Source organism: Peromyscus leucopus, chromosome 8b (genome assembly GCF_004664715.2).
Source record: "Peromyscus leucopus breed LL Stock chromosome 8b, UCI_PerLeu_2.1, whole genome shotgun sequence".
Taxonomy (NCBI): domain Eukaryota; kingdom Metazoa; phylum Chordata; class Mammalia; order Rodentia; family Cricetidae; genus Peromyscus; species Peromyscus leucopus.
The window spans coordinates 91810521-91835621 of record NC_051086.1 but is presented as its reverse complement, the minus strand read 5'-3'; the positions used below and the strand labels follow the sequence as shown (position 1 = coordinate 91835621).

The following is a 25101-nucleotide window of genomic DNA, read 5'->3' as shown; positions in this document are numbered from 1 at the left end:
AACCTAGATCTTGCCTCTCTTAAAATGAGAACAAAAAATTTAGGCCTTTGTGATTCTCCCTATTCTGTGCCTACCTCATCCCAGCCCTCAAATTGTCAGGTTCTCTTCACCGGTGAGAAGGGGGAAGAGGAGGGGGGCGGTGGGGTTAGAACCTGTTAGCAGAGAGCTCACACAATGGCCTTACATTCTTGGAGGGCCTCGAATTGAGGCTTTTTAGATCTGGGAACGGAACCCAGAGCCTCTTTCGTGCTAGGCATGTTCTCTGCCTGTGAACCCTGTCTTCAACACCTCAGATTTATCCTGCTGCTGATCTACATGAGGGCCCAGCAGACACGGAAGAGTTTTTTTTTTTTTTTTTTTTTTTTTTTTTTAGACTGGATCTCATGTAGCCCAGCCTGGCCTCAAACTCACTATGTAGCCAAGGATGACTTTGAACTTAAACTAGTTGTTTTGTATGTGTGATGTGTGTGTGCAGGAGCACACTACAGGCATGTGAGGAGGTCAGAGAAGAACTTGGCAGGAGCGATCCCCTCCTGGGAACACTTTACCCATTAAACTGGGGCTTTCTCTAATTTGGTCTGATTTGGATTGCTAGGTCAGCAGAGAGGCCTATCGGGGTGCAAAAAGATTATCATCTGGAGGTCCACCGAAGGGGGCTTGATTGCCCTCCACCGTCCGCCTAAGATTGGCTTTCAGCTGGGTAAGTTGCCTTTCCAAATCATTGCCTAAGAGGCCCAAGGCCTTTTCAAATTTTGGGGTGTCCTGCCAAAGATGCAACCACACCAGACCCCCGACCCATTCTGGAGCAAAGGGCTGCCTTTGTTCTGTGGGACCCCTTCTCCAGAAGACGTTCTGTTGAAGGGAATTTCCCACACACCCTCTTTTTTGACCCAAGACTTACCACAGTGGATGCATTGTGCTACGCTTCGGGCCCCTGGCATAGACTTGAGAAATGGGCACTTGCCAGTCAAAGCCTGATCCCCAAATGTCCCTGCAGTGTCTTTTACAAAATCTATCCAAATTGGGACTATCTGATACCATCTGTCCTGAACGTTTGATTTCTCTGAGCACTAAGGCCTAGCCACAATATGCTCTCGAAACAGTCAGGTGACCTCCTGAGGGAACCTTACAATTCTCCATCCTCCATGATATTGAAAATTTTTTCTCGGCTTGGAGGTAATTGGACAGAACTGCCCTATGTCCACAGTTTTTGGGTTCTCATTCCCGCCCTCCCTCCAGAGGCCAGTGTGCCACAGCACTAGTCTTGTTGGCTAGGGTCATAGCACCTCCAGATTCCCGCCTATCTGGGAACTGGGACCCTGAAAATTCCACTCTGACCATGCATGCTGCCAGGGATACTGGCCCCTCCCCCACTTCCCCAAACTCTACTTCCCCAACCACCTCTTACCTCTCACATGTTCCATTCAGTGGCCAACACACCTCTATTCACCCTCCCCCTTTCCCCCCTCCAGGACAAAGGTTGAAGCCTTCCCCGCCTTCCTCCTCCCCCCCTTCTTCCCCCTCCAGAATAAATTTCTCCTCTTTACCCACCTTCCCAGTGCCTCAACTTACATCCAGGTCCCCCTCTACACACTGGCCTAACGCCTCTGAATCTTCCCTGGTTTCTTCTTATACTGGGTCTCGCCAGACTTCTGCCCTCCTCTGCCCTCTCCAAGAGGTAGCAGGAGCTGATGGAATCATTCAAGTCCCCAGAGAAGAGACCTCATGGTTTGTTGACTCCTCCAAGATATGGAAATGGTCTCGGACAAAGTTGTTAATTTTGATAAGCTCCGGGAGATTACTCAGATAGCTGATGAAAATCTGGCCATTTTTCTGAACCGGTTTCCAGAGACCATGGTTCACTATACTGGCCTTAACCCAGCCTCCCCAGCAGGAGCCATGGTCCTGACCACCCATTTAATTTCTCAGTCTGTGCCAGGTATTAATAAATTTAAAAAGGCTGAGGAGGGTCCCCAAAACTGCCTTACAGGAATTGGTAAAAATGGCTTTTAAAGTTTTTAATGACAACTGAGTTATCCTAATAGACAAGACTGCAACAGAATATGCTCCAAGCCCAAGCTTTAGCAGCTGCCCTAGGTCACCAGGGCCCCCACAAGGGGACAAGAGAAGTCAGCCATGAGGCTCCATCCCACCGGAGCAAAGCCTAAGTCAACTCTGCCAGAGCCTGCTTCAAATGCGGCAAGCAGGGCCACTGGTCACGGTATTGCCCTGACCCCAGCTGCCCAGGAGGCCATGCCCTGTCTGCCGACAGCCTGGGCACTGGAAATCAGAATGCCCCCATGCGGGCTCGTCCTCTACGCCATGCCATGGAGGTCCAGCCTCACCAACACCAGCATCTGAGACTCTTCTGGCCTTTGAACTCCTAATCCTGGCAGAATGCTGGCTCCCATCGCCCTCTCCGAGCCTAGGGTGATGCTGCAGGTAAGTCTGTTGACTTTCTTCTGGACACAGGAGCTACCTATTCTGTTTTGACATCTTACTCGGGTCCTATAGTTCCCTCGCCAATTTCTGTCACAGGGGTGGACGGGATCCCTTCCTTCCCACTTAAGACCCTGACACTTCCCTGCATTCTTGCGGGGTGATTCTTCTCACACTCTTTTCTGGTCACACCTGCTGGCCCTGCACCTCTGCTTGGTCGCAATATTCTCAGATGCTTTGGGGCCACACTCACCTTGGCCCCCACACTGAGTATTTCACAAGTCCATTCACAAGGAGCCCTCCAGATACAACAGCCTCTGCACCAGCTTTGAGGACACCAACCAGGTGAGGATTGGTAGTGTCATGGAGCTCTTACTGAATCTCTCAACACCTCTGAAAGCTCCACATTCCCTGTCACCCACAATCCTCGGGAAAGGTTGAGAAGGCCAATGGACTCATCAAACATCTCACCAAGCCCTCCTTTGAACTCAGGTTCTCTTGGCCCTCCCTTTTCCCCAACTGCCCTTACTCACCTCTGGGGCACCCCACACTTTCCTGCAGGCCTGAGTCTTTTTGAGCTGCTTTACAGAAGGCCCTTCCTCCTCCATCACCACCTCCCAGCCCAAACTTCCCCACTGGCTGGGTACCTCCCCCACCTCTCTTTTCTGAGGTCCCTTCTCTGCTCACATGCTGACAGCTGTCTCCCTGACCCCACACCAACAGACCCAACGGCCTGCCCCACTCTCCCTGGGGGCCAGAGGACTCCTCAGACAGCTAGCTCCCAAGTCTCTTGAGCCCCGATGGACAGGACCTTATACTGTGATCCTCACCACCCCCTTGGCTGCCAAGCTCCTGGGACATCCATGCTGGTACCATCTCTCCAGGCTCAAGTGGGCACGTATTCAGGATACATGGTCTGTCCAGCCGCCGGGACCCTCCACCCTCTGGCTTTCCAAGATGTCCCAATGCAAGGCCTATCTGTTCTGCTCTGTGCACTCATCTTTACGGTACAGCTAGGGCAGATGTTAATAATCTGCTTCTTCTAGAAACTTGCCTTCTCTGCTTCAAGAAACAGCTGCCCGAGGCATCCAGGATGACAATTAACCAGAGGCTCCTCCCCTCACACCTCCTGCTGAATGTGAGCCCACCAACTCTCCGCTTCCTCATGTCACCCCATGCCTGCAGGAAGTAGTCAGACTCCAACCAGCACCCCTATACCCAAAGAATCTGGAATGTTCTGGTGGAAGAGCCACCTCAACTCCCCTCCCCCATTTCTTTCCCCAAACCCGCCCCTTCAAAGCCCACCAAACACAGCTCCTCCCCCAGAGAGGCTCGAGACCACTCCCACAGGGTATTCAAGCTGCATCCCAGAAAACAGAATCATGGTTGTTCCGGTCTTTCGTCCCGTCTCCCCTCTAGGCGGCTGGAGAATCACCTGGGAATGCTTTACCCATTAAACCAGGACTTTTTCTAATTTGGTCTAATTTGGATTGCTGCATCGGCAGAGAGGCTTATTGGCGGGCGGGGGTTGGGGGGAACAGACTTATCAAAGGGCCTCAAAAAAGAAAAACAAAAACCCAGAAGTTGCCTTGGCAAGGTAGGTATGTTGCGATTCCTAGTACCACACGGCACGTCAATTCTCCTGCATCAGTTTCCCAACTCCATCCAATGTATATAAGAATATCTGGGGCAGAATAAAGGGTACTCCATTCCACATGACTACAGTACTTCCCAGGGGGAGGAGAATGGCCTGTTGAACTACCCTGCCCCCTGCAGCCTGAGTTAGGTATTACAGCCACGAGGGGTCAGTCCAGCAAGAGATCAGACAGGCTCTGGGTGCAGTCCTGCAGGATGTCGAAGTCAGGTACTGAGAAGGGGACCCGGGACCACTTTTTGGCCTGGATCTTCCCGTGAGGGGTCTCCAGGAGCATGCTTCGGATTTTCAGCACTGGCAAGGTCACTGACTTGTAGATCATCTGTAAGCCCCAGATCTGGCGGTGGAACAAACGGCAACATCTGGGTTTCTGGACCCAAACTGGACTTCTGTGATGACCAGACCTGTATGTACCACCTGAGACCATCAGGCAGTGGGCTTCCTAGGACAGGACTGGAGCATAGACTGTGGACTTCCCATAGCAGGGCTGACTGCCACTTTGGGTGAGGGCCTCTGGGGCTGAGGGCTGAGGGCTCTTTGGGCTGGGCCTTACTTACCTCCCCACAGTTACTGCAGTTAATGGTCCCCCCTGGCCTCCAGTCCTTGAAGACCTTGTTAATGACCACAGGCTTCTGGGAGATGGTATAGTAGACCCTAGAGGGGATGAAGAGAGCCCTTCTGGAGCCCCTGTTGTACCCTAGACTTTATGCCCTGTAGCTGGCTGAGCCCTGCCAGGGCATTAGGCTTTTCTGCCAGTCAAGATACAGAACATACCAGAACCAGGAAGTCTAGACGTCAGAGGTCCCGCCTACCCTGTCTGCATGCTGTTCCCACTTTCGGGAAGTTTCTTCATGGATCTCCTCCTTCATTCTTATTTCCAACCCCAAGCCACCTCCCATCCCCTGACAGAGTGTCCTAGAAACATTCACCCCCGTGACATTCCCTGGCTCAGAATGCAGCCAAGGCTTCTAACTGCCTCCTGGATACAGGTTTAACTTTTAGGCCCAACCTTAAAGATGCTCCATGACCCAGTCTGTCCTCATCCTGAATCCCATCACTACTGTCTTCCTCTCAGGGTAACTGTGATCCCTCACCTCTGCCTAGAGTCATCTTCCCATGTTCAAACCCCACCACCCTCCTCCTACCTAGGTGAAATTCTCCCTCAAATGGAACCCACATGAAGAACCCTGGCACCATGGCCTGACACACGGGAGGTGTCTAATAAACAGTTAATGAATGTTGTAAGCAGAAGTAAGGCTACCCTTTAGGAGGTAGAATGGGGTGGGGTGTCTCAGCAAGAGGGGGAGAGCTGGAGCTCTTTGATTTAGTTTACTATGTGTATGATGGGTCAGGAAGGTGTGTGCGCCAGCAAGCTCCTTTGGAGGTCAGAAGGTAACTTTTGGGAGTCTCTCTCCCTCTACCATGGGATCTAGGACTCAAGTTCAGGCCATCTGGATTTTGAGACAGGGTCTCATGTAGCCCAAGATGGCCTCCAACTTGCTATGTAGCTGAGGGTAACCATGACCTACTGATCCTCCTGCCTCTATTTCCAGAGTGCTGGGTTATAGGTTCATACTACCACATCCAGTTGCCTGGGAACCCACAAGGCTTTGTGCATTTTAGGTAAGCATTCTACAGACAGCTACATCCCTAGCACCCCCCACCTCTCTCTCTTTTTTCTCCACCCACCCACCCATCATCCATCCATCCATCCATCCATCCATCCATCCATCCATCCATCCATCTTTTAAGACAGGGTTTCTCTCTATGTAGCCCTGGCTATCCTGTAACTCACTATGAAGACCAGGACCCTTCTCTTTTTGAGTCCAGCCTGGCCTAGAACTCTTTGGGTAGCCAGCCAAGGATGACACCTTGAATTCTTATCTCCCAGGTACTGAAGTACAAGCGTGTACCACCACCGTACCCAACTGCTGCTGCTGCTGCTTTCTTCCTTTTTGAGATGGAGGCCTTTCTATTGCCTGGAATGACTCTGAACTCCTAGGCTCAAGTAATTCTTCTGCCTCAGCCTCCTGAGTAGCAGAGACAGACCGCTTCATCTGACAGACCTGTCTTGTATGTCCCGAAAGTAGGTAGGACCAAGGAGTTAGTTTGTAGTTAAATTCTTTGTATCCTAAATTCCAGTTCTCTTTCAATCACATAATGGCTACAGGCACTTAGACAAGACTCCACACCTCTGCCTCCTCCCTGCCTCATCCTGCCGGCCCTCCCATGGCTCTCACGAGAAGTTGGGGTTCACGTTGACGTGGTGGGTGCCCTCCACCTTCCGCAGGTCGCTCCCGTAGCCCACAGCCACCATGCAGTTGATGCAGAGGAGTCGCACGCGCTCTGCTGGGAACTGCCTCTGCTGGCTCTCCCGCTGGGCCTCGCGTGCTGCTCGTTTAGCGAGAGCTGCCAGCTGCAGCTCCTGGATCTGGGGGGGGGGGCAGTGGGGAGGAAACAAGACACGACATGGACACCAAGGGACCCACGCTCTGGGAAGCCCCCAGGGTTCCCAAAGACCCCAGGTCATTTGTCATTTGTACTCAGACCCAGAGGGGACTTGGTTTGTTTGTTTGAGACAAGGTCTCTTACTGGACCTGGAGCTCCCGGATCCAGTTAAGCTGGCTGGCCAGCAAGCCCAGAGATGCCCCTGTTTCAGTCTTCCCAGAGCTGAGATCCCAGGACCGCTTTGCTCTCCCCAGGTTTTTACTGGGCTGGGAATCTGAATTCAGGTCCTTGTTCTTGTGTGGCACCTTACTGACTGAGCCCTCTCCCCATTCCCATGAAGCTTTGTGAACAAAGATTTGGGGACAGGGGACAGACAGCCTTTGTGCTGACTCTACGTTCTCCCCTTGGAAAAGGTCATGTAAAGCTTTATTATTTATTAATTTAATTATTTGGTTTTTCGAGATAGGGTTTCTCTGTGTAGCTTTGGTGGCTGTCCTGGAACTCACTCTGTAGCCCAGGCTGGCCTCAAACTCACAGAGATCCACCTGCTTCTGCCTCCCAGGTGCTTGGAATAAAGGCCTTCGCCACCACTGTTTACACCCCCCTCCCCCTTTTAAAGACAGATTCTCATGTATCTCCAGTTGGCCTCGAACTTGCTGTGGTAGCCAAGGATAAGGTCAAACCTAGGACAAGGCCTGTTTCTAAGGCTATGTGGAGGACAGGCTTTACCCTCTCTGGCAATGTTACCCTGGCCTTGATCTTTCTCTGCATGGTATAAAAGTTCCCTGGATAAGCCGGGGGAGGTGTGGGGGAACCCCCGGAGTGTGTGGATGCAGTCAGAGCCTCAGGCTCGCACAGGCAGCAGCAGACTGCCTACTGACCTTGGCCTTGAACTCTTTGGGGTCCATCTTCTGTACTGCAGTCACTGCCTGCTCCATCAGCACCTCCAGAGCCTCATTGGTCAGCTCTCGCCGCAGCTCCCGACTGCCCTCTGTCGCCACAAAGGAGTACACGCTCTGCCCAGCTCGAGCGCGGCCCCGGGCCTGGGAAGGACGACACAGGAGAGGCAGAAGTAGGCTGGGGGTCCCTGCGGGATCTTTCCAGGGCTGGTGTAGTGGACAGGAGGGCTGTAGCGTGTACCTGGACCATGGAGATCTCGTTGGTCAGGAGCCCATAGCGCACCACCACATTGCACTTGGCGATATCCAGCCCCTCCTCGGCCACACTTGTGGCCACCAGAAGGTTCAGGATACCATTCCTGAACTGGTGGATCACTTCTTGTTGGTCTTTCTGTGGAAGGATTCGGGGAGGAAGAAAAGGTTTATATAAACTGAGAGTCCCAGCTCTGTCCCCAGGTATCCCCAAGATCTTGCCCATCTTCCCTAGTGACCCCAATCCCTAGGCACGTGCTCTCTCTCTCTCTCTCTCTCTCTCTCTCTCTCTCTCTCTCTCTCTCTCTCTCTCTCTCTCTCTCCCTGTCCTCTCCTCTCCTCTCCTACCTCTCTTCCTTCCCCACTTTAAAAGACAGATTCTCACATATCTCAGACTGGCCTTGAACTTGCTGTTATAGCCAAGAATGACCTTGAGTGTCTAATTCTCCTGCCTCTACCGTCTATCTTCTGAGTACTGGGATTAAATTGTACTACCACGCCTGGCTTACGGCTCTGCGCTTGTTAGGCGAGCATCCTACCAACTGAGCTGGAGCCCTTTCCCTAGTGACTTCTAAAAGTCCCTGCCTGGTCTCTATTCTCCCACATTTCTGACCCTCTGCCCTGAGAAGCCACATCACTCTCTTTTCCTCATGCCCTTGGGCCCTGCTACTCCATTTCGTGGGGACCCTCAGGCAGGGGTGAGGGGTGTGGGGATGGTCTGTTTATCCCAACTCTCAGATTCCTTCCCTAGGAAGATTCGAGTCCTCCCTCCCCAGAGTCTTCCTGCTATCACTCTGAGCTGATGACCCTGTCCCCGCTCTTCCCTATGAAATGCCTCCAGCCAAAACCAAACACCTGGGTCATGTGTGTGCTCTGGCTGGTATTCCCTGCTCCAATCAGCATCTGGGCCTTGATATTCATATTCTGAAGGCCAGGCTGCTGCCAAAGCCAGAGCAGGAGGGAGGAGGCACTCTGGCGGGTTCGGGTGAAGATGATGCCCCGAGGGTGGTTGGGACTCCCAAATTGCTTCAGCAGGATCCCTTCCAGCTTCTCCAACTTCGGATTCTCAGGTCCCTGAGCTGCTAATTGGGCCAGCTCATTCTTATGGCCTGAGAACACCAAAACAGAGGCACGGGGTAGGGGGTGGGTGGGTGAGGGGGTGGGGGGCATGTAAGGCCTGGGTGTGGACAGGGTGCTCACAGAGACAGGGCTATAGGAGAGAATACCTGCTCCTGTTCATTCCCTGAGCTCTTCCAAGAACACACTTAAGGACATACTTTCCACTTATTCTCAAGGCCAGCCTTACACAAGACATTCAGTATAGAATCCATTGCTCATGTACACCAGACCAGTACCCCTTCTCAATCCCGCCATTAGGACCTTTAATGTTGGTTTGGTTTGGTTTTGAGACAGGGTTTCTCTGTGTAGCCCTGGCTGTCCTAGAACTTGATCTGTAGACTAGGCTGGCCTCTAATTCAGAGATCCACCCGCCTCTACCTTGAGTGCTGGGATTAAAGGTGTGAGTCACCACCATCTGGTTACTAGGTAGGACCTTAGAAACTGTTTCAGTTTTTTTCTGACAGCTTCTCAAGTAACCCAGGCTGCTTTTAAACACATTATATAGCCAAGGATAACTTCTGGTCCTGCTTTCACTTCCTTAACCCTGGGATTACAGTCATGGGTGAGTGACTTCACTTGCTTTTATTCTGGAGAACCAAATTGGGCCTTTGTACACGCTAGGTAACTGCTCTAACTACTAGGCTGCATCCAGCCCCACCCGTGGGCTTTTTCCTTCCTTCCTTCCTTCCTTCCTTCCTTCCTTCCTTCCTTCCTTCCTTCCTTCCTTCCTTCTCTTCTCTCTCTCTCTCTCTCTCTCTCTCTCTCTCTCTCTCTCTCTCTCTCTCTCTTTCTTCCTTTTCTCCCCCAGGCCCACAGGGTTTCTCTGTGTAGCCCTGGTTGTCCTGGAACTCGCTCTGTAGACCAGCCTGGTCTTGAACTCAGAGATCTACCTGCCTCTGCCTTCTGAGCGTTGTTGGGATTAAAGGCATGTGTTGTTCGTTTTTTTTTTTTTTTTTTTTTTTTTTTTTTGGCTCTTTTTTGGGGTCTGCCACCCAGTTCCCAAATAAATCACACATGGTAGTTTATTCTTAATTATAAATGCCTGGCCTTAGCTCGGCTTAGTTTCTAGCCAGCTTTCCTTAATTTATCCTGTCTACCTTTTGCCTCTGGGCTTTTCCCATTCTCTTACTTCTGTAAATCTTACTCTTACTCTGTGGCTTGCTGTGTAGCTGGGTGGCTGGCCCTTGGAGTCCTCCTCCTCCTCTGGGTACATCATTCTCTCTCTTTCCAGATTTCTCCCTCTATATATCCTCTCTGCCTGCCAACCCCGCCTATCCTTTCTCCTGCCTTGCTATTGGCTGTTCAGTTCTTTATTAGACCATCCGGTGTTTTAGACAGGCACAGTAACACGGCTTCACAGAATTAAGCAAATGCAACATAAACAAAAGTAATGCATATTAAAATATTCTGCTACAGGCGTGAGTCACCAGTGTTTGGCCTCTGAGCTTTTCAAACTTATCCCTGATACCAGGATAGCTTCAAGCCAGATTTTTTTGGTGTGTGTGTGTTTGTGTGTGTGTGTGTGTGTGTGTGTGTGTGTGTTGTCTTCTATCACTCTCAACCCTTATTTTTAAATTTTTTTTATTGTCATAAATGTCCATGGCATGTGTTCATGGGTATGTGCACCATGGCACGTGTGTGCAGAGTGTAGATTCCATTTTTCCTTCCCCCTTTACATGAGTTTGAGAGATCAAAAGTTTGTACAGCAAGAACATTTACCCAATAAGCCATTTACATTATTATTATTATTATTATTATTATTATTATTATTATTTGCGACAGGGTCTCCTACTGAAACCAGAGTTCACCTACTTGTCAAAATGAACTGTCCAGCAAGCCCCAGGGGTTCAGGGGTCCCCACTGCCTCAGTGCTGAGATGTCAACTCTGCTGCACCTGACTTTTAAGTGGCTGCTTGGGATTTGAATCCAGGACCACATGCTCGTATGGGAAGCCCTTTACCTACGGAGCCACGCTAAGTGGCTTTTAAAATATCTTTGTTGGGGCCTGGCAAGAGGGCTCAGGAAGAAAACTGCTAAGCCTGAAAGTGGAGTTCAATTCCTGGGGCCTACGTTAGGAGGAGAAAACAAACGTCGTCAGGCTCTCCCCCGATCTCCACGAGTGTGCTGCTGCGGCCCCTTTACCCACATGGATGTACACCGTCCTCTCCCCACAACATACATGAATGTATTAAGTGAAAATACCTTTGTTAATCACCTGAACTAGTTTTACTGTTGCAAACGGCCACACTTGAGGAAACAAGCCTGTCACAGCAGCAGCCTTGGGTTTGGGTTAGGAAGAGCCCCAGCCTCAACCGACCTTGAGCTCTCAAGCAGTTCTAAGCCCAGGAGGACTCACCCTCAAACAGCTCCAGCAGCCAGCGCTCAGCATGCAGCATCTGGGGTTTCCTGGTGCGCTCTCCATGGTAGAAGTCTTGCAACATGTCAAGAGCGTCCCGAGCACGGACGGTGTCATGGATCAACAGCGCCTCGTTGTAGCGCCGCAGGTGCAGCGCATACACCCGTCGCTGCTGGAGCCCAGCCTGCGCCGCTGCAGGTAGGGGGGGTGCAGGGTCAATGTTCCTGGGACCTTCTGCTCCTACGCGGCCCACCCAGACGGGCCCCACGTCAAGCGTAGACGATCCATCCCCAGAGGCTCTGCCCAGACAGACCCTCCCAAGCTGCTTCTCTCACCTCCTTGCTCAGCTCCACCACTTGCTGCTCGTATGTCTGGGTCCCAAATTGCTGGCTCAGTTCAGGCATCTTTAGTTGCTGGTGGATTTGGCTCATAAGCTTTTTTAGCAAGTCTCCAAAAGGGTCCTGGGCAAGAAGGAGTGAGGGGATGAGGGATTCCCACACCCATGCGAGGGTTCGGTACCCGCAGGACTCGGTACATTTTCCTTGGGGGTGAGGCCACCAAAGGGCCGGCCTGCTGGGTGGAAGCACTGTGGCCGGAGAGCTTCTGCTGCTCACTCCCTTTACACCTTTGCCCTGTGGCCGGGACACAGTGGTGTCCAGCCCGGGTCCAGCCCTGTCGTTACAGACGTCAGCCAGTGTCACTATTGAAGAAGAGAACTGGTCCAGCCTCGACAGCGAGTACCCCAGCTTCATGGCTTGGGCTACACGTGCCTCAAGGCACAGAAAGGACAGGTGGAGTCACAGAGGCATAGACGAGAGGCCCGAAGGGGCGCGACCTGGGGAAGGTGGAGTCAGGGCCCAAGCCTAGCCCCCGGCCTGCCCGGGGACTCCTCGCCCTAGCCCCCGGCCTGCCCCCAGGGGACTCCTCGCCCTAGCCCCCGGCCCGCCGGGACTCCTCGCCCTAGCCCCCAGCCCGCCCGGGGACTCCTCGCCCTAGCCCCCGGCCCGCCCGGGGACTCCTCGCGCACCTCTTTGCGCCTTTGGCAGAGGTCATACTGTTTGCAGGGCTTCGGGTTGTGCTCCAGCAGCTGAGAGCGGCAATTCTCTGGTGACATGATGCGCCACGCATCCAAGTTGGCACAGAGCTGGAGGCAACAGAGAGGCATCACTGGAAAGAGGAGTCAGGCAGAATTTTGAGGGGGTGGGATGGGCTCCTGGCTAAGAACAGGAGAGCCTGAGGCAGGGCCATTGGAAGTTGGGATTCGTTTCTTCGGGAAGATTTTTTTTATGAGTGTCCCGAGTTACTAATATTCTAGGCACTGGTGAGAGAGAGGGGAGCTCAGACGGGAATGAACATGAAGAAACCACTGAGAAATAGCAAAGAATACACAATGGGAACACATCAGGTCGTCTGAACGAACTCCGAAAATACTAACACTGGTGCTATGAGAGAGCAGTGGGGACAGCCAGGGGAGACTGTGACAATGACAGAGCTGTCCACTGAAGGATGGGGAGGAGTCAGATGGGGGAGGGTCAAAAGCAGGGGCATTCCAGGCAAAAAAAAAAGAATAGTAAGTTCAGGGTTCCCACAAGCACAAGATCGGTGTCGCCACAGTAAGAAGGGTAGGGTTGGTAGGGCTGGGGAGAGGCCGGGCAGACGAGGAGGTCCCTAAGTGGTCTGTAGCGGGAGTGCAGCAGGGGCTCGGCTGACCTGGAGGATGTGGTCAATGGCCCTTGGGAGCTTGGTGGCCCCGCCAGTGCCTGGGGAGGCCGTGAGACCCAGCACCTGGGGAAGACGCTTTGCCTTCTGCAGCTTATGCTCTAGGTACCGGCTCAGGATGATGTTGTAGACGGAGTCCTTGTGGGTGTGGTGACACTCGTCCACCACAAGCAGCGAGAACTCTGGGGGCACATGAGGGACCGTGGTCAGCGGCGCCTGGCACCTCTTCCTTCCAACAGTTTTTGTTCTGTGAAGTCTCCACTCTTGTCTGAAGACTCCCCTCTCCCTTCCCACCTTAGGGCTGGGTCCCAGACAAGGAGCAGGCAGGGATGAAGTATCTTCAGTTGACAGATTAGGAAACTGGGACTGGGCTGGGGAAGGGGCTTCTTTGCCCAGGAGCATGGTTTATAACGAGGATTTGGCTTTGGCAAGGGGGGCCACTCATCCCACGCTGACTGGAGGCCTCAGGTGTTCACAGGGCCCCTGGCCTCACCTGTGAGCTCCACGTGTTCCTCCTCTTCTGGGTTGATGAGTGCCAGCTGCAGCAGCTCTGCTGTGCAGATGAGCAGGTCATGGCTCCGGGCCATCAGGCCAAAGCCAGGTCGTGGTCCCATGTCCCCACTCAGGGTTGTCATGGTCCAGCGATTATCCAACATGCGCCTGAACTCCTCGGCATGCTGGTTCACCAGGTGCACCTGGGAGTGTGAATGATGAAGGGAGAGAACCTGGATTGGGGTGGGTGAGGGAGATGGCAGGTGTTGGGGTGGGGTGGAAGCTGGGAGGAGTGACCCTTCGGGACATCAGTGGGTCCTGAACCAAGGTGAGACCTGGCAGCGCTGTAGTCTAGAAGAGACCAAGAACTGTCGGGAAGAGCCAAGACCCTGGCGCGGGAAGGGCAGACCACTCACCCTGTTGACCAGTACCACCACCTTGCCACCGTCTACTGTCTCTAGATGCCTCTTGGCCACAAAGGCAGCTGCCCGGGTCTTCCCAGCGCCCGTGGGCAACCATATAATTATATTCTTGCCCTCCAGCGCAGGCAAGATCACTTCCCACTGGTAGGGCCGCAGATCCATTCTGGAATGGCAGAGGCATCAGAACCCCTGCCTTCTAGCCCCTCCCCCTCCTGGGCAGCCCAATCAGCTGCAGAAGCTGCCCTTGGCCGAGAACTCCAAGCCTTTCATGGAGGTGGGGCAGCGCACCATAGAGACCCACCTGGAACCTGCCAGGACTGGGGTGGAGTTGGGGAGAGTAGCTGACCAGCCTGATCTCTGCTGAGCCTTCTCAAGTTCTGGAAAGCCCGGGTTGGCAGCTCAATGATCAGAAATGAAACCGAAACAAGGGGAGGAGCCAGACTAGCCAGAGCCCAGCCCATCCTAGCTACAGAAACTAGGATGGGGCGGGATTTACAGTACTGATGGGAAGGCACTTTCATTGCTCTGGGTCCTCTAATTCCTCAGCCTTTCCCCCCAGCCAGCAGGAACCCTGCCCACCTGGGTTAGGTTTAAGGCATGGAGGTTCTGACCTTGGTTGCCTGGAGCAAGACTAGCCTGGAGTCAGATCGGGCAGGCATTAAGGGCAAGCTCTTGTTCTCCCTTTGCAGGTGAGACAGGCTGGAAGCCACTGGAGAAGACGTGAGGGATGGCAGCCAGGCAGGTCCATCACCCCACTACAAACTACAGGGGTCAGCAGTGAAGCTGATGTAGCCTGAAGCCAGGCTTCCAGGTTGCAAGGGGAAGGCCTGGAGGAGTGAAGGTCAGTCCACTAAGTCTGAAGCTACACCCCCAGAAACAATCACACAGGGAAAAAAAAAAAAAGCTTTATTGTTCCCTCCGAGGGATTAATGCCAAGGAATGAATGGTCCTCGTGCCCCAGCCCTGGGGGACAGATGGACAAAACAGTGTAGGACGAGTCACAGCCCCTCACGGCTCCTTCAGTCCGGGGCTGTTTCCATCCCAATGCTAATCACCGAAAGGCCCGGACCCTGGGAAACAGGCCCCTGGATCGGGCTCAGAACTGCAAGCCTGCATAGCTCTGTGAGGACCAGGGCTGAGCAGTTCACCCCCTGGCCACCAGACGTTCTACAAGGGGCTGGTCCCAGACCAGACATCTCCCCAAGGTCGGACGCAATGAAGGCAGGAGGCAGGCGCTGCAGGCTTGGGAGTGCCTGCTGGCTGAAAAGTCTGCAAGATCCGGGGCTGGAGTCTTTCCTGCTGAGTCAGGGATGGGAGGCCCAGGACACCCTAACGGATCTGATGAGACTGAGGCGGACACTGGAGGTCCCAGCCGGGGACTACTTGTCAATGAGCCCCCCCTCCTTGAGCTTGAAGTAGAAGAACTTCTCCAGGGCACTGGCACAGCGACAATATTCGCTGTCTGGGGGGTTGTACTCCCGGCAGTTGGCGATGACCCGCTGCAGGTCAGCTACAAAGAGCTTCCGGGTCACATAGTAGCGACTTCGCAACCGTTCTGTCATGGTCTTCAAGTCTGGGTCACAGGGGAGAAGGGATATGCCTTTAAGAGGTGAAGGGATGGAACTGGGGCTGCCCATCATAGTGGGTCCTGGAGGGGTACCTGACTCCACATAGGCAGGAGCAGATGTGGGGGCACATGCTGGGGAAGAGGAGGTAGGAGGGTCCTCACCAATGGGGAAGCGGATAACCTCGTAGTAGTCGGGGGCCTCTGATTTCTTCACGGGTTCCATGAAGGGCCAGGCACTGGGGTGTGACTGGAGAGAAGAGTTGAGCTGGGGACAGGCTGACGGTGACAACTTGCCCAACCCAAGACTGCCACCCACTTCAATCACCCCTAGGACAGAGAACCCGGCCTCCCACCTTGATCTGGGCCAGCAGGTTTTTGAGGGTCGTGTAGAGCTGGTCGGGGTCCTTCAGCTCCTTGCTGGAACAGGAGATGCCAAGTGTGAGGTCTGGGTCCTTCTGCCCCGCCCTCATTCCCACGCTCGTTTCCCTGACTGAATACTTACCCCTTCTCCTTTCCCAATGGCTTCCAGCCTGTCTCTCCTGCAAAGGGGGAGAGAACATCCCTAAGAATGGCTGCCCGTGCCCAAGAGTGCCCTCCTGCCCTTTCAGCCAAGGCCCCTGCTCACGAATGCCCGGGACGCTCTCCACAGGGATCTGCCTCACTCCTTCCTTGAAGCAGCTGAGTCCAGGGTAGACCTTTCGGATCTGTGCCTGTTTGCGCTCAATCAACTTCTTGATGATCTGAGGAAGCAAGGGTCTGAGGAGCCAACTCAGGTCCAATCACCCCCAAGGCCACGGTCAGGAAATGGTAACATTTACTTCTGACTTTTTCTGAGACAGGGTGAGAACCAAGACCTGGCCTGTCCCCTCCACATGAACACACGCACGGTACATGACTTTGCACATTTACTCCCGGCCAATGCACACTCACGGAATCCTTTTGGATACATGTGCGCACCTCTTTTTGTTTCTTGATGATGTGGGACAGCTCTGTGTAGGGGATCCGGGGATTCAGCTCACACTCCATCAGCGTGGCTCCTTCATAGTCTTTGATGTAGCCCAGGTATCGGCTCTTGGGCACCTTGATGTCCTTGGAGAAGCCCTGGGTGAGTGGATAGTTAAGACCCGATCCATCAGCAAGTACTCTCCAACTTTCACAGCCACCTCTTCAGGAGCACTTGAGAGGTAGAACACAGCATGCTTCCTCTTGCATCAACTAAACAGGCCTGTGACGGTGTGAGAACTCTGCCTGCCTCTGGCTCCAAGCTGGCTGCTCCTCACCTCCTCCAATCCCCCAAAGGACCTGATTCCTGGCCCTGTTCTTCACTGGGTGGCCAGAGGTAGGGAGAAGAAAGGGAGTCCCATCCTCACTGGTGACAGGTGCAACAGGGGACGAGAAGGGAGTCTACTGCCTGGAGCCGCGCACGCTAACCGGGGCCCCAGGCAGCGGGTGTGCAGGAGACCAAGGCTCACCTGCTTTTTGAAGTAGCCGATGGCATATTCGTCAGCATAGGTGAGAAAGTAGAGGATGCTGTGTTTGATGTGGTACTCCTTCAGGTGGTTCATCAGATGCGTGCCATAGCCCTGTGAGGGGAGACGAACAGGCTGGGAGGGAGATGGGGAAGCCACGGCAGGCGGACGGGTGAGCGGCAGAGGCAAAGCAAAGGCTTCCTAGTCGACTGCTCTGGGCTAGATCCTGCACTGAGTCCTCAGACTCCTCACCTGTCAGCCTCCAGTAGGCATTAAAAGCCCCATTTCATAAGAAAACAACAAAACAAAACCCCTGGGACCCAGCTACACAAAGAACAGACTGAGGTCAGCCGACCCCAGACGCAGCAGAGCTGGGTTCCAATTCAACACAGCCTGGGTTGTCCCAGTCCTGGGGCTTTAGCACAATGAATCAGAGGCCTGCTCATGACAGCATCCGAATCCTGATCTCACTCATGTCAGGACCACACAGACATGTACACCAAACAGGACAATGAGAAGCCCAAAACAGTTTGTCGTGAAAGGAGATAGAAGCTGGTACTATTCGCTCTAAGTAACTGTACCAGTTCTCTACAGGTCTGTAAATTCTCCTGTGAAGAAACCACAGCTCACTTAAAAAGTGTTGCTGTCTTGGAAAATAGCTCAGTTAGTAGAGAGCCTGCTCAGCATGCACCAAGACCTGGGTTCAGCCCCCGGCACTGGATAAAACCCGGCATGGTGGTGCACACCTGTTATCCCAGCACTCTGGAAGCAGGGAAGAGAGGATTGGAAGTTTAAGGTCCCCTGGGATTACAGTGTCTTTAAGGCCAGACTGGGCTACACGAGACCCTCTCTGAAACAAAAAGTCGCCAGAGGTTTACTTAAAAAGTATTGCTTGAGCCGGGCGGTGGTGGCACACGCTTTTAATCCCAGCACTCCAGAGGCAGAGGCAGGAGGATCTCTGTGAGTTCAAGGCCAGCCTGCTCTACAGAGCGAGATCCAGGACAGGAACCAAAACTACACAGTGAAACCCTGTCTTGGGGGTGAGGTTGGGGGAAGCCAGGTAATGGTGGAATGTAAGCCTTTAATCCCAGCACCAAGGAGGCAGAGGCAGGCAGACCTCTGTGGGTTCGAGGCCAGCCTGGTCTACAGAGCGAGTTCTTGAGTTCCAGGGCAACCAAGGCTACACAGAGAAACCCTGTCCTGAGATACCAACACACGCACGCACGCACACGCACACACACATATGTATACACACACACACACACACACACACACACACACACACACACACACACACACACAGGGTCAGAACTCAGTGGTAGAATTCTTGCCTAGTGTGCACAAAGCCCAGTGTTCCATCCCAACACCAGAAAAGGAAAAAAAAAATTCATTGCTGATTTGGGTACCTCTTTCTTTTTTTTGTTTGTTAGTTTTTTGAGACAGGGTTTCTCTGTCTAACAACCTTGGTGTCCTGGAACTCGCTCTGTAGACCAGTCTGGCCTCGAACTCACAGAAATCCTCCTGCCTCTGCCTTTCTAGTGTGGGTCTAAGGGGCTGGGCCACTAGGCCCCCTCTGGGTCCTGTTTTAACCACAGGTGTTTCCTGGTGATCAGTTACCAAGGCCGAGCTGCCCCCTTGTGGAAATGTCTGGTCACTACAAGTGCTGGGCACAGCAGTTCTGCCATTGGGGCTGACTTGGTCCAAATTCAGACGCAGGTGGTGGGACGCGTCGTGGTCAGGGCCACTGTGCTCACCTTGACCTGCTCATTCGAGGTGACAGCACAGAAGACGATCTCCGTGAAGCCCTGAGTGGGGAACATGCGGAAGCAAATCCCACCGATGACCCGCCCATCCTTGATCAAGGCCAGAGTCTTATGCTTCCTAAGAGAGAAAAGGCATGTCATGGGATTTACCTGTCCTTTCCATGCTCCCCAGGTCCCTCAACCTTTAAAGAGTGAAGTGTCATCAGGGCTAAGAACAGAGGAAACAGAATCCTGAAAGGTTGAGCTTGGGAGGGTGTCCAGTGTGGAGGGATGGAGAATTCAAGGTGCTCTGGGGCTAAGGGATCCCCAGGGACTCACGGGTCAAAGACGAGGCGGGCAATATATTCCTTGGGCATTCGTGGTAGCTGGTGGGAGAAGACATTCTGTAGCCCCACAAGCCAGAGCAGCACTCGCCGGTTGGCCTTGGGCGTCAGAGAGTTGCCAATGACATGGAATTCAATAATGCCTCGCCGCTCCTCCAGGCGAGCTGTTTCGTCTCGGGCTGCGTTGGCTGAAAGTAGGCTTGTCTAGGCAGAAAAGGGGTGGTAAGCAAGGGCCTCAGGAGGGTGAGGGGTCCTTCTCCAATAGGCCAGCAGGCCGGGCTGCCTACCTCAGGCCCCAGCATGGCAGCAGGGTCAGTGATGGTCAGCATGACCTCGTTGACCAGCTCCATGGGAATGTCACCCATCACACGCAGGCGCTTAGCATCCTCCAGGGTGAGGTTCTCAGGAAGCTTCCTCTTCTCTCCTGCTGGGGAAGATGACAATGTCACCCAGGGGTAGCAGGAACCGTGGAGGGAAGATAAATGGGGGTGAGAGGTCAGGGTCAAGTACCCACCTGGCATGGGCTCAGCCCCTGTGGAATCTAGGCTCAGGGAGCTGTTGCCGCCCCCACCCATGGTGGGGCTGAAGATGGGGGTGCTGGGGACAACCGCTGCACTGACGGTCGCTGTACGAGGGAAGAAATCAAGGACAGGGAGTGGAGGGCGTGGCGGGGTCTTTAGAAGGATCCAGACTCTTCCAGCTCTATGTGAGCCCCAAGGTGTCTTCCCACTGCTACCACACCCCACCACTCTGTCATCCCGGGGGCAAGAGGCCAGCCAGGGTGACCAAGCAGACCCTGCAGGGCTATTGTACAACACACCTGTCCGGGGCACCAGCTGAGTCCCCTCCGAGGGTGGCATGGTGAAGCCAGACTCCCAGATGGGAGAATTTGCCCCGTAGATCTCCTCCTCGAGCATGGACAGGAACCTGTAGGGAGGGAACAACTGTCCCATGACTCCAGCCTTCAACCAAGAGTAGCCTGGGCCAGACCCCAGAGGGATGAGAGGCCAGCCAGCCAGACCCTGTTCTCAGTGGGTGGGGGCCTGTGAGAGGAGACAACTTCTGCTGTCTGGGAAGGCCTACTATGTAGGGGGCGTCTCAGCTCCCTGCCTGCTGAGGACCTCTAAGAGAAAATAAAAGGACAGGACACAACCAGGATACAGATTAGAGACCCAGTTTTGTCCTGATGTATGACATAGGAGAAGGGGTCTGAGCTGAGGTCACCCTATGCTGTGTGGCCTGGCAGGCACTCAGTCACCTGAATTCCCTTACTCCACCTCTGTATCCAAATGGTTTGAGAATCACCCAATCTTGCCGCCTCTTGCTCTCACATGCTGGTTCCCAGCAAAGGTTTTGGAATAGGGAGCTACGACCCAGATTCAAATGGGAGGGAAGTGAGACACAACCGAGGTAAATGTACATTGGAAGGCCTAGAACGGAGACGGGAAGTGAGTCCACCGCAAACATCAACTCTGACCTCTCGGAGCGCTGTGGAGGGAGGGGGTTCTGAGGCTGCATCCAGGTGCCCACAGGAGACTATTAGTAACAATCTACCAGGGGGGTGGGGGTGGGGTAGCGTTAGCTTGGGCCATGTACCTGCCATCCCCAGACTAGCACATACTAGCAAGTAGCTTCTGGGCCATGGGCAAATCTGCCAGGTAGACACCCAGATCCCAGAAGGCCCATGGAGGGAGAGGAGGGACCAATCCAGGAAGCCTTCCTGGAAAAAAGGGGACAACAGCGAGGACATGAATTTGGGGCAAAACCCCGACAGTCCAGACCGAGCCTTACTTGGGGAAGTGAGTGAGGATCAGGGTCCTCTTCTCAGGCACCAGCTTGTCCTTCTCCACTCGGAATTTTTCCAGTAGCTGCCGGCGGGTGACCGTGAAAATGGACCGCAGAAGGCTTCGGCCGAAGACATGGGTGGTCTCATATCGGGGGAGGCTGTCGCAGCTCTGGGGCACGTGGCAGTAACAGAGCCACCTGGGGGAGGCGGAGTGGCAGGTGAGGGTGGAGACCACCCACGGACCACACAAGCCTCCTCCCCTGTGAGGCCCTGCCTGGGCTCACCTGGTATAATTGACTTTGTAGGTAGCCACATCCTCAGACTGGGACCGCTGCCGGAACTGAGCAGGTGTCTCCAGCTTCCAGTAGTTAAGGCAGAGCAGGAACATCTTGGAGAGCTCAAACATTGTCTGGCGCTCTCGGGGGGCCAGGTGGCTGAATTTGTACTGCACAAAGTTCAGTACACCCTGAGAAGGGGGGTGGGGGGAGGTGAGCAGAAGGCGTCATGAACAGCCAGCAGAGGCATCTCAAATACAAGGCAAGGCTTTCCCCTCACTCTGGGAAATCCTGACCCAACTTCCACGCCCATCCTGAGGTCAGCAAACGGAGTCCCTTCTTTCAACCTCTCTCTGTCACAGCTTGAGGAAGAACAGACTCTCCACCCCCCATGCTGCCCCTTCTTAGCTCGGCTGTTACAACCCGTTCTACCTGCTCAATGTTAGGCTTCTCAAATGGGGGGCTGCCTAGGGACCCCTCCACCACTGGTCGAGTCATCTGCAGGATGCATTTCCGCAAGAGCTGTACGGAAGAGGAATACGGAGAAATCAGGGTAGCAGAACTCAGAGAGCCAGATCGCCAACACACACAAATGCCTCACCACATTTAAGTCTTTCATTCCATGAAGGCTCACCTTGAAAAGGTAGAAATAGACCTGTTTGGTGTCTGTGTCCTCTTCCTTGTGAACAGACATGAACAGATTTTCTACATCTACTACCATTCCCAAGAGCCGGTTAATCTCATCCTCTGACACATTCTCCAGGTGGGACACATGGTCGGCTGCAAGGGTTGAGGGGAACAGATAGAAGAGAGATCCACAGGCCTTGATTCCTGCACCTTCTCCTGAGACACACCTTTGATCCTCCAACCCCCCCCCCTTTTTTTTTTTTGGTTTTCGGAGACAGGGTTTCTCTGGGTAGCTTTGGCGCCTGTCCTGGAACTCACTCTGTAGCTCAGGCGGGCCTCGGCCTCGAACTCACAGAGATCCGCCTGTGTCTGCCTCTCAAGTGCTAGGATTAAAGGCGTGTGCCACCACCGCCCGGCTGATCCTCCAATTCTTGAAGGACAGGAAACCCAATGTTCTCAGTTCTCACATCAGCCCTTGGTAGCTCCCTGCTTCTGGGCTGCAGACTTTTTTCCTTCCTTGGGACATACACACACATTCCCAACCCAATCTTTCTTTAGGAAGTCTCTCTGATTTCCCTAAGAGGCTTTATGGTACTTATGTCACCCTGTCCAAACAGGACCTAGCACCTGCCCTCCGCCCCAGCTTCAAAGACGCTGCCTGCCTTACCCAACGGGTGCTCACAGCTACGACACAGCTCGCTCAGGTTGGCAGCTGGCTGCTGAAGGTCCATGCGAGGTGCGGTGGGGGGTTTGGGGTTTTTCCAGCCATTACACTTGCAGGTTTCATTGGCCTGGAGGCGGAAGGATCAGTCAGCTGATACTGTACCCCAAGCGGCCGAGAGGCTCCGTAGCTAGAGCTTCGCCCCCATTCCCACCCGAGCCCTAGGATGCCCCCAAGCCCCGCCTCTTTCACCCTAGGCCCCGCCCCCACCTTGCAAGCTGAGAAGACCCCTAGTTTCTCAAGCTTCTTGGCACGCGGCAGTCCCCGGACTTGTGCCTTCCTCTGGCTAGCGCGCTGCTGCTGACTCAGGCCAGGTCGAGCCGGATCCCCCCCACTCCCCGGCCCCCCACTTCCTACCCCGGCCCCCCCAGTCCCTGTGCTCCCGGCTGGGGCTGCAGCAGGGGCAGGGGCTGGTGCCGGAGTAGGAGCCGGAGTGGGAGCTGAAGCCGGGCTGGGCGCAGGATTCGGAGTTGGGGCAGGGGCCGGGGACTGAAGGGGCCGGGGCTGCGCAGCCGGGGCCGGGTTTGGGGCCTGGGAAGGTTCCGCCATGGCCTCCCCCGCAGCGGAGCGGCGCCGCGCTCCCAGCCCTAGGGCCGCATGGGCAACCGGCGCACAGTGCGCAGGCGTCGCTGCCCCGGCGCACTATGGGAGTCGTAGTCTTTTCTTGCCGCTCCCCATGCTTTGGCCTTCCAGACTTTTCTGTCCTGTTTCTTGGTTACAGACAGCCAAATGTCGCTCGATTGAGCACCCTAGGTTGACCTCTACTTTATTCTAATCTCTTTAAAGCTATCTGGGATAATGACAATTGCTGTTCCTTTTGGGGACAAGAGGAACCCCGGAACACTGGCAGTTTGGAGGACTTGTGGGCTCTGCCCTCTAAAATCCATAGGTGGAAGAACAGGCCTGGACCTGGGGCTTGGCTCCCACACTGCCAAAGCCTCCCCCAAGTGGCTGCCGACTCAGAATTGCTGTTACAATAGAGATGAAATGTAGCATTGAGTCTACATTTTGTGCTGTGTGGTGTTGACACAGATGAATTAACTTTGACATTCGTTCGGCTTTTTTCTGTACTTAGGTTGCTGTTAAACAGAAAGTTTATTTTCAAAAGCACAGCGGCATAATTATGGGCCTTGCTGCTGAGGTTGAGAATGAAACTCAGCTCCAGCCTACAGCAAGGGTGTGTGTGAGAGAGACGGAGACGGGGACAGAGAGAAGAGACTGAAATACTAAGATTGTGTGTAAAGGAGCGAATTAAAAAAAACCAGGGACAGTGCGGGCCGACCCTGCAGTTACGGAACACAGGGAAAGGTCCCCGCTTTTGTTCTATGAATAGGTAAATATGGCTCGCCCAGCTTTAAAGCTGAGCCAAGATCCCTCATCATCTCCTTCCTCCCTCCTATCCTCATCCTTTCCCTGCCTCCCCCGTAGTGGGTGAGAAAGGAGCCAGAGAAATATCCATTTTCTTCTCCATGTGTTAGTTCAGGACCGTGAAAAAGGTCAGGAGAGACCGTTCTTCCAGGAAGACCTGGAAGGCCCCCTCTTCTGGCTCAGTCCAGGGAACAGTCTTCCTTGCCCCAGGCCTGATTCTTAAGAGGGAAGGGCAAGGCCGGGCCGAGCAGGGCAGGGCAGGGCAGGCAGACCAGACCAGACCAGACCAGACCTTTTTAACCTTGTTGCTCAATCCCATTTGGTGTGGAGGAGTTGAAATCCCGCACATTCAAGTGATCCAATTCCTTCACAGCCTCCTGCCCACTGACGTAGACCGAGAAGGGCCCACGGAGGAGCATGGTCCCAGACAGAAGCAGCAGTGGGAGACTAGGTCGCCAACAACCGGCTGCTTTGAGGAAGATGGACCAAGCTGACTTGATCTCTGCCAGCGTTTTCCCCTCGGAATGTGAAGTGGGCGGGCCCTTCCTTTACGCACGAGGGAAGCCCTCGTGCCCTCCAGGGCAGTTGCTCTCTCGGATGCAGCGGGTAGGATCCAGCCGGCAAGAACCAGGGGAGAACCGGGTGGCGTCCCGATGTCCCAGCGCGGCGTCCCGAAGTCCCAGCTCGACCTCAGCTGAACGAAATCAAGTGGCCACACTACCCGTGCGGCTGCTCAGGGATGATCTGGCTGCGGTGCACGGCAGCAGCCGTGCAGATGCAGGTTTCCAGATGAAGATGGACGCCCACGGTTTCGCTCCGGGGGAGCTGATGGTGCAGGTGGACGGCCAGAACCTGACGGTGACTGGTCAGAAGAAACAGCAGTCGAATGACCCGGTCAGGGGCAGTTACCGCATGGAGCAGACAGTGCACCGGCAAATGCAACTCCCACCGAACTTAGATCCTGCAGCTATGACCTGCGGCCTGACACCATCGGGCCATCTGTGGGTCCTGGGACAAAACCGGTCACTATCTCCCCCTGAAGCTCAAACAAGCCAGACCTGGAGACTCAGGGGCCTCGGATCTAAGGGCTCCAAATGATCCTGACCCATTAAACAACCGAGATGTGCAGCAGTCTTGAGTCCCTCAACGTTTTTTCTTGGGGATGGCGGGTTGGAGCTGCAGGGTGGAGGGAGGGGCATCTCAGAGGATAGTTAAGTACACCAATAATCAGGCTTTCAGCCCTGCGATAAACTGGAGGGAAGTATGAACTAAGCTAACAGCACCGGCTCCAGCAGGGAGCAGCAGAGGGCTGGGATGGCCTGTGCCAATGTTCAGAATCAATGGATGGTCCTGAAGCAGGATGGACAGTGCTGAACCTGTCATGGGGGTGCTGTGGATGACA

The 25101-nt window shown here is 54.1% G+C and overlaps 3 protein-coding genes across 7 annotated transcripts; 1 reads left to right on the top strand and 2 right to left on the bottom strand.

Annotated features, from left to right (window-relative positions):
* Positions 1–4023: 4023 nt before the first annotated feature.
* Positions 4024–14413, bottom strand: Dhx58 (DExH-box helicase 58). 3 transcript variants are annotated; one of them, XM_037201334.1, is made up of 13 exons: positions 14102–14413; positions 13795–13963; positions 13380–13581; positions 12953–13068; positions 12195–12311; positions 11503–11628; positions 11168–11360; positions 8548–8801; positions 7682–7831; positions 7423–7584; positions 6334–6524; positions 4651–4747; positions 4024–4430 (listed from the first exon to the last, which is right to left on the bottom strand). In XM_037201334.1, exons 2-13 carry the CDS (start codon positions 13960–13962, stop codon positions 4245–4247), a joined length of 1962 nt encoding a protein of 653 aa, XP_037057229.1. In that variant the 5' UTR covers position 13963; positions 14102–14413; the 3' UTR covers positions 4024–4244. The 3 variants fall into 3 exon arrangements, with proteins under 3 accessions (XP_037057229.1, XP_037057228.1, XP_037057230.1); XM_037201333.1 differs by having other exon boundaries at positions 12878–13068; positions 14102–14406; XM_037201335.1 differs by lacking the exon at positions 13795–13963 and having other exon boundaries at positions 12878–13068; positions 14102–14403.
* Positions 14414–14526: 113 nt separating this feature from the next.
* Positions 14527–24830, top strand: Hspb9 (heat shock protein family B (small) member 9). 2 transcript variants are annotated; one of them, XM_037201336.1, is made up of 2 exons: positions 14527–14641; positions 24073–24830. In XM_037201336.1, the coding sequence occupies exon 2, from the start codon at positions 24117–24119 to the stop codon at positions 24795–24797; it is 681 nt and encodes a 226-aa protein (XP_037057231.1). In that variant the 5' UTR covers positions 14527–14641; positions 24073–24116; the 3' UTR covers positions 24798–24830. The 2 variants fall into 2 exon arrangements, with proteins under 2 accessions (XP_037057231.1, XP_028712646.1); XM_028856813.2 differs by lacking the exon at positions 14527–14641 and adding an exon at positions 22560–22645.
* Positions 14691–22944, bottom strand: Kat2a (lysine acetyltransferase 2A). 2 transcript variants are annotated; one of them, XM_028856838.2, is made up of 18 exons: positions 22542–22944; positions 22278–22401; positions 21618–21763; positions 21416–21505; positions 20993–21174; positions 20714–20905; positions 19743–19849; positions 19437–19547; positions 19210–19349; positions 18918–19126; positions 18591–18717; positions 16840–16950; positions 16325–16468; positions 15993–16107; positions 15870–15906; positions 15721–15784; positions 15530–15614; positions 14691–15373 (listed from the first exon to the last, which is right to left on the bottom strand). In XM_028856838.2, exons 1-18 carry the CDS (start codon positions 22878–22880, stop codon positions 15180–15182), a joined length of 2517 nt encoding a protein of 838 aa, XP_028712671.1. In that variant the 5' UTR covers positions 22881–22944; the 3' UTR covers positions 14691–15179. The 2 variants fall into 2 exon arrangements, with proteins under 2 accessions (XP_028712671.1, XP_028712672.1); XM_028856839.2 differs by having other exon boundaries at positions 19210–19346.
* Positions 24831–25101: the final 271 nt, after the last annotated feature.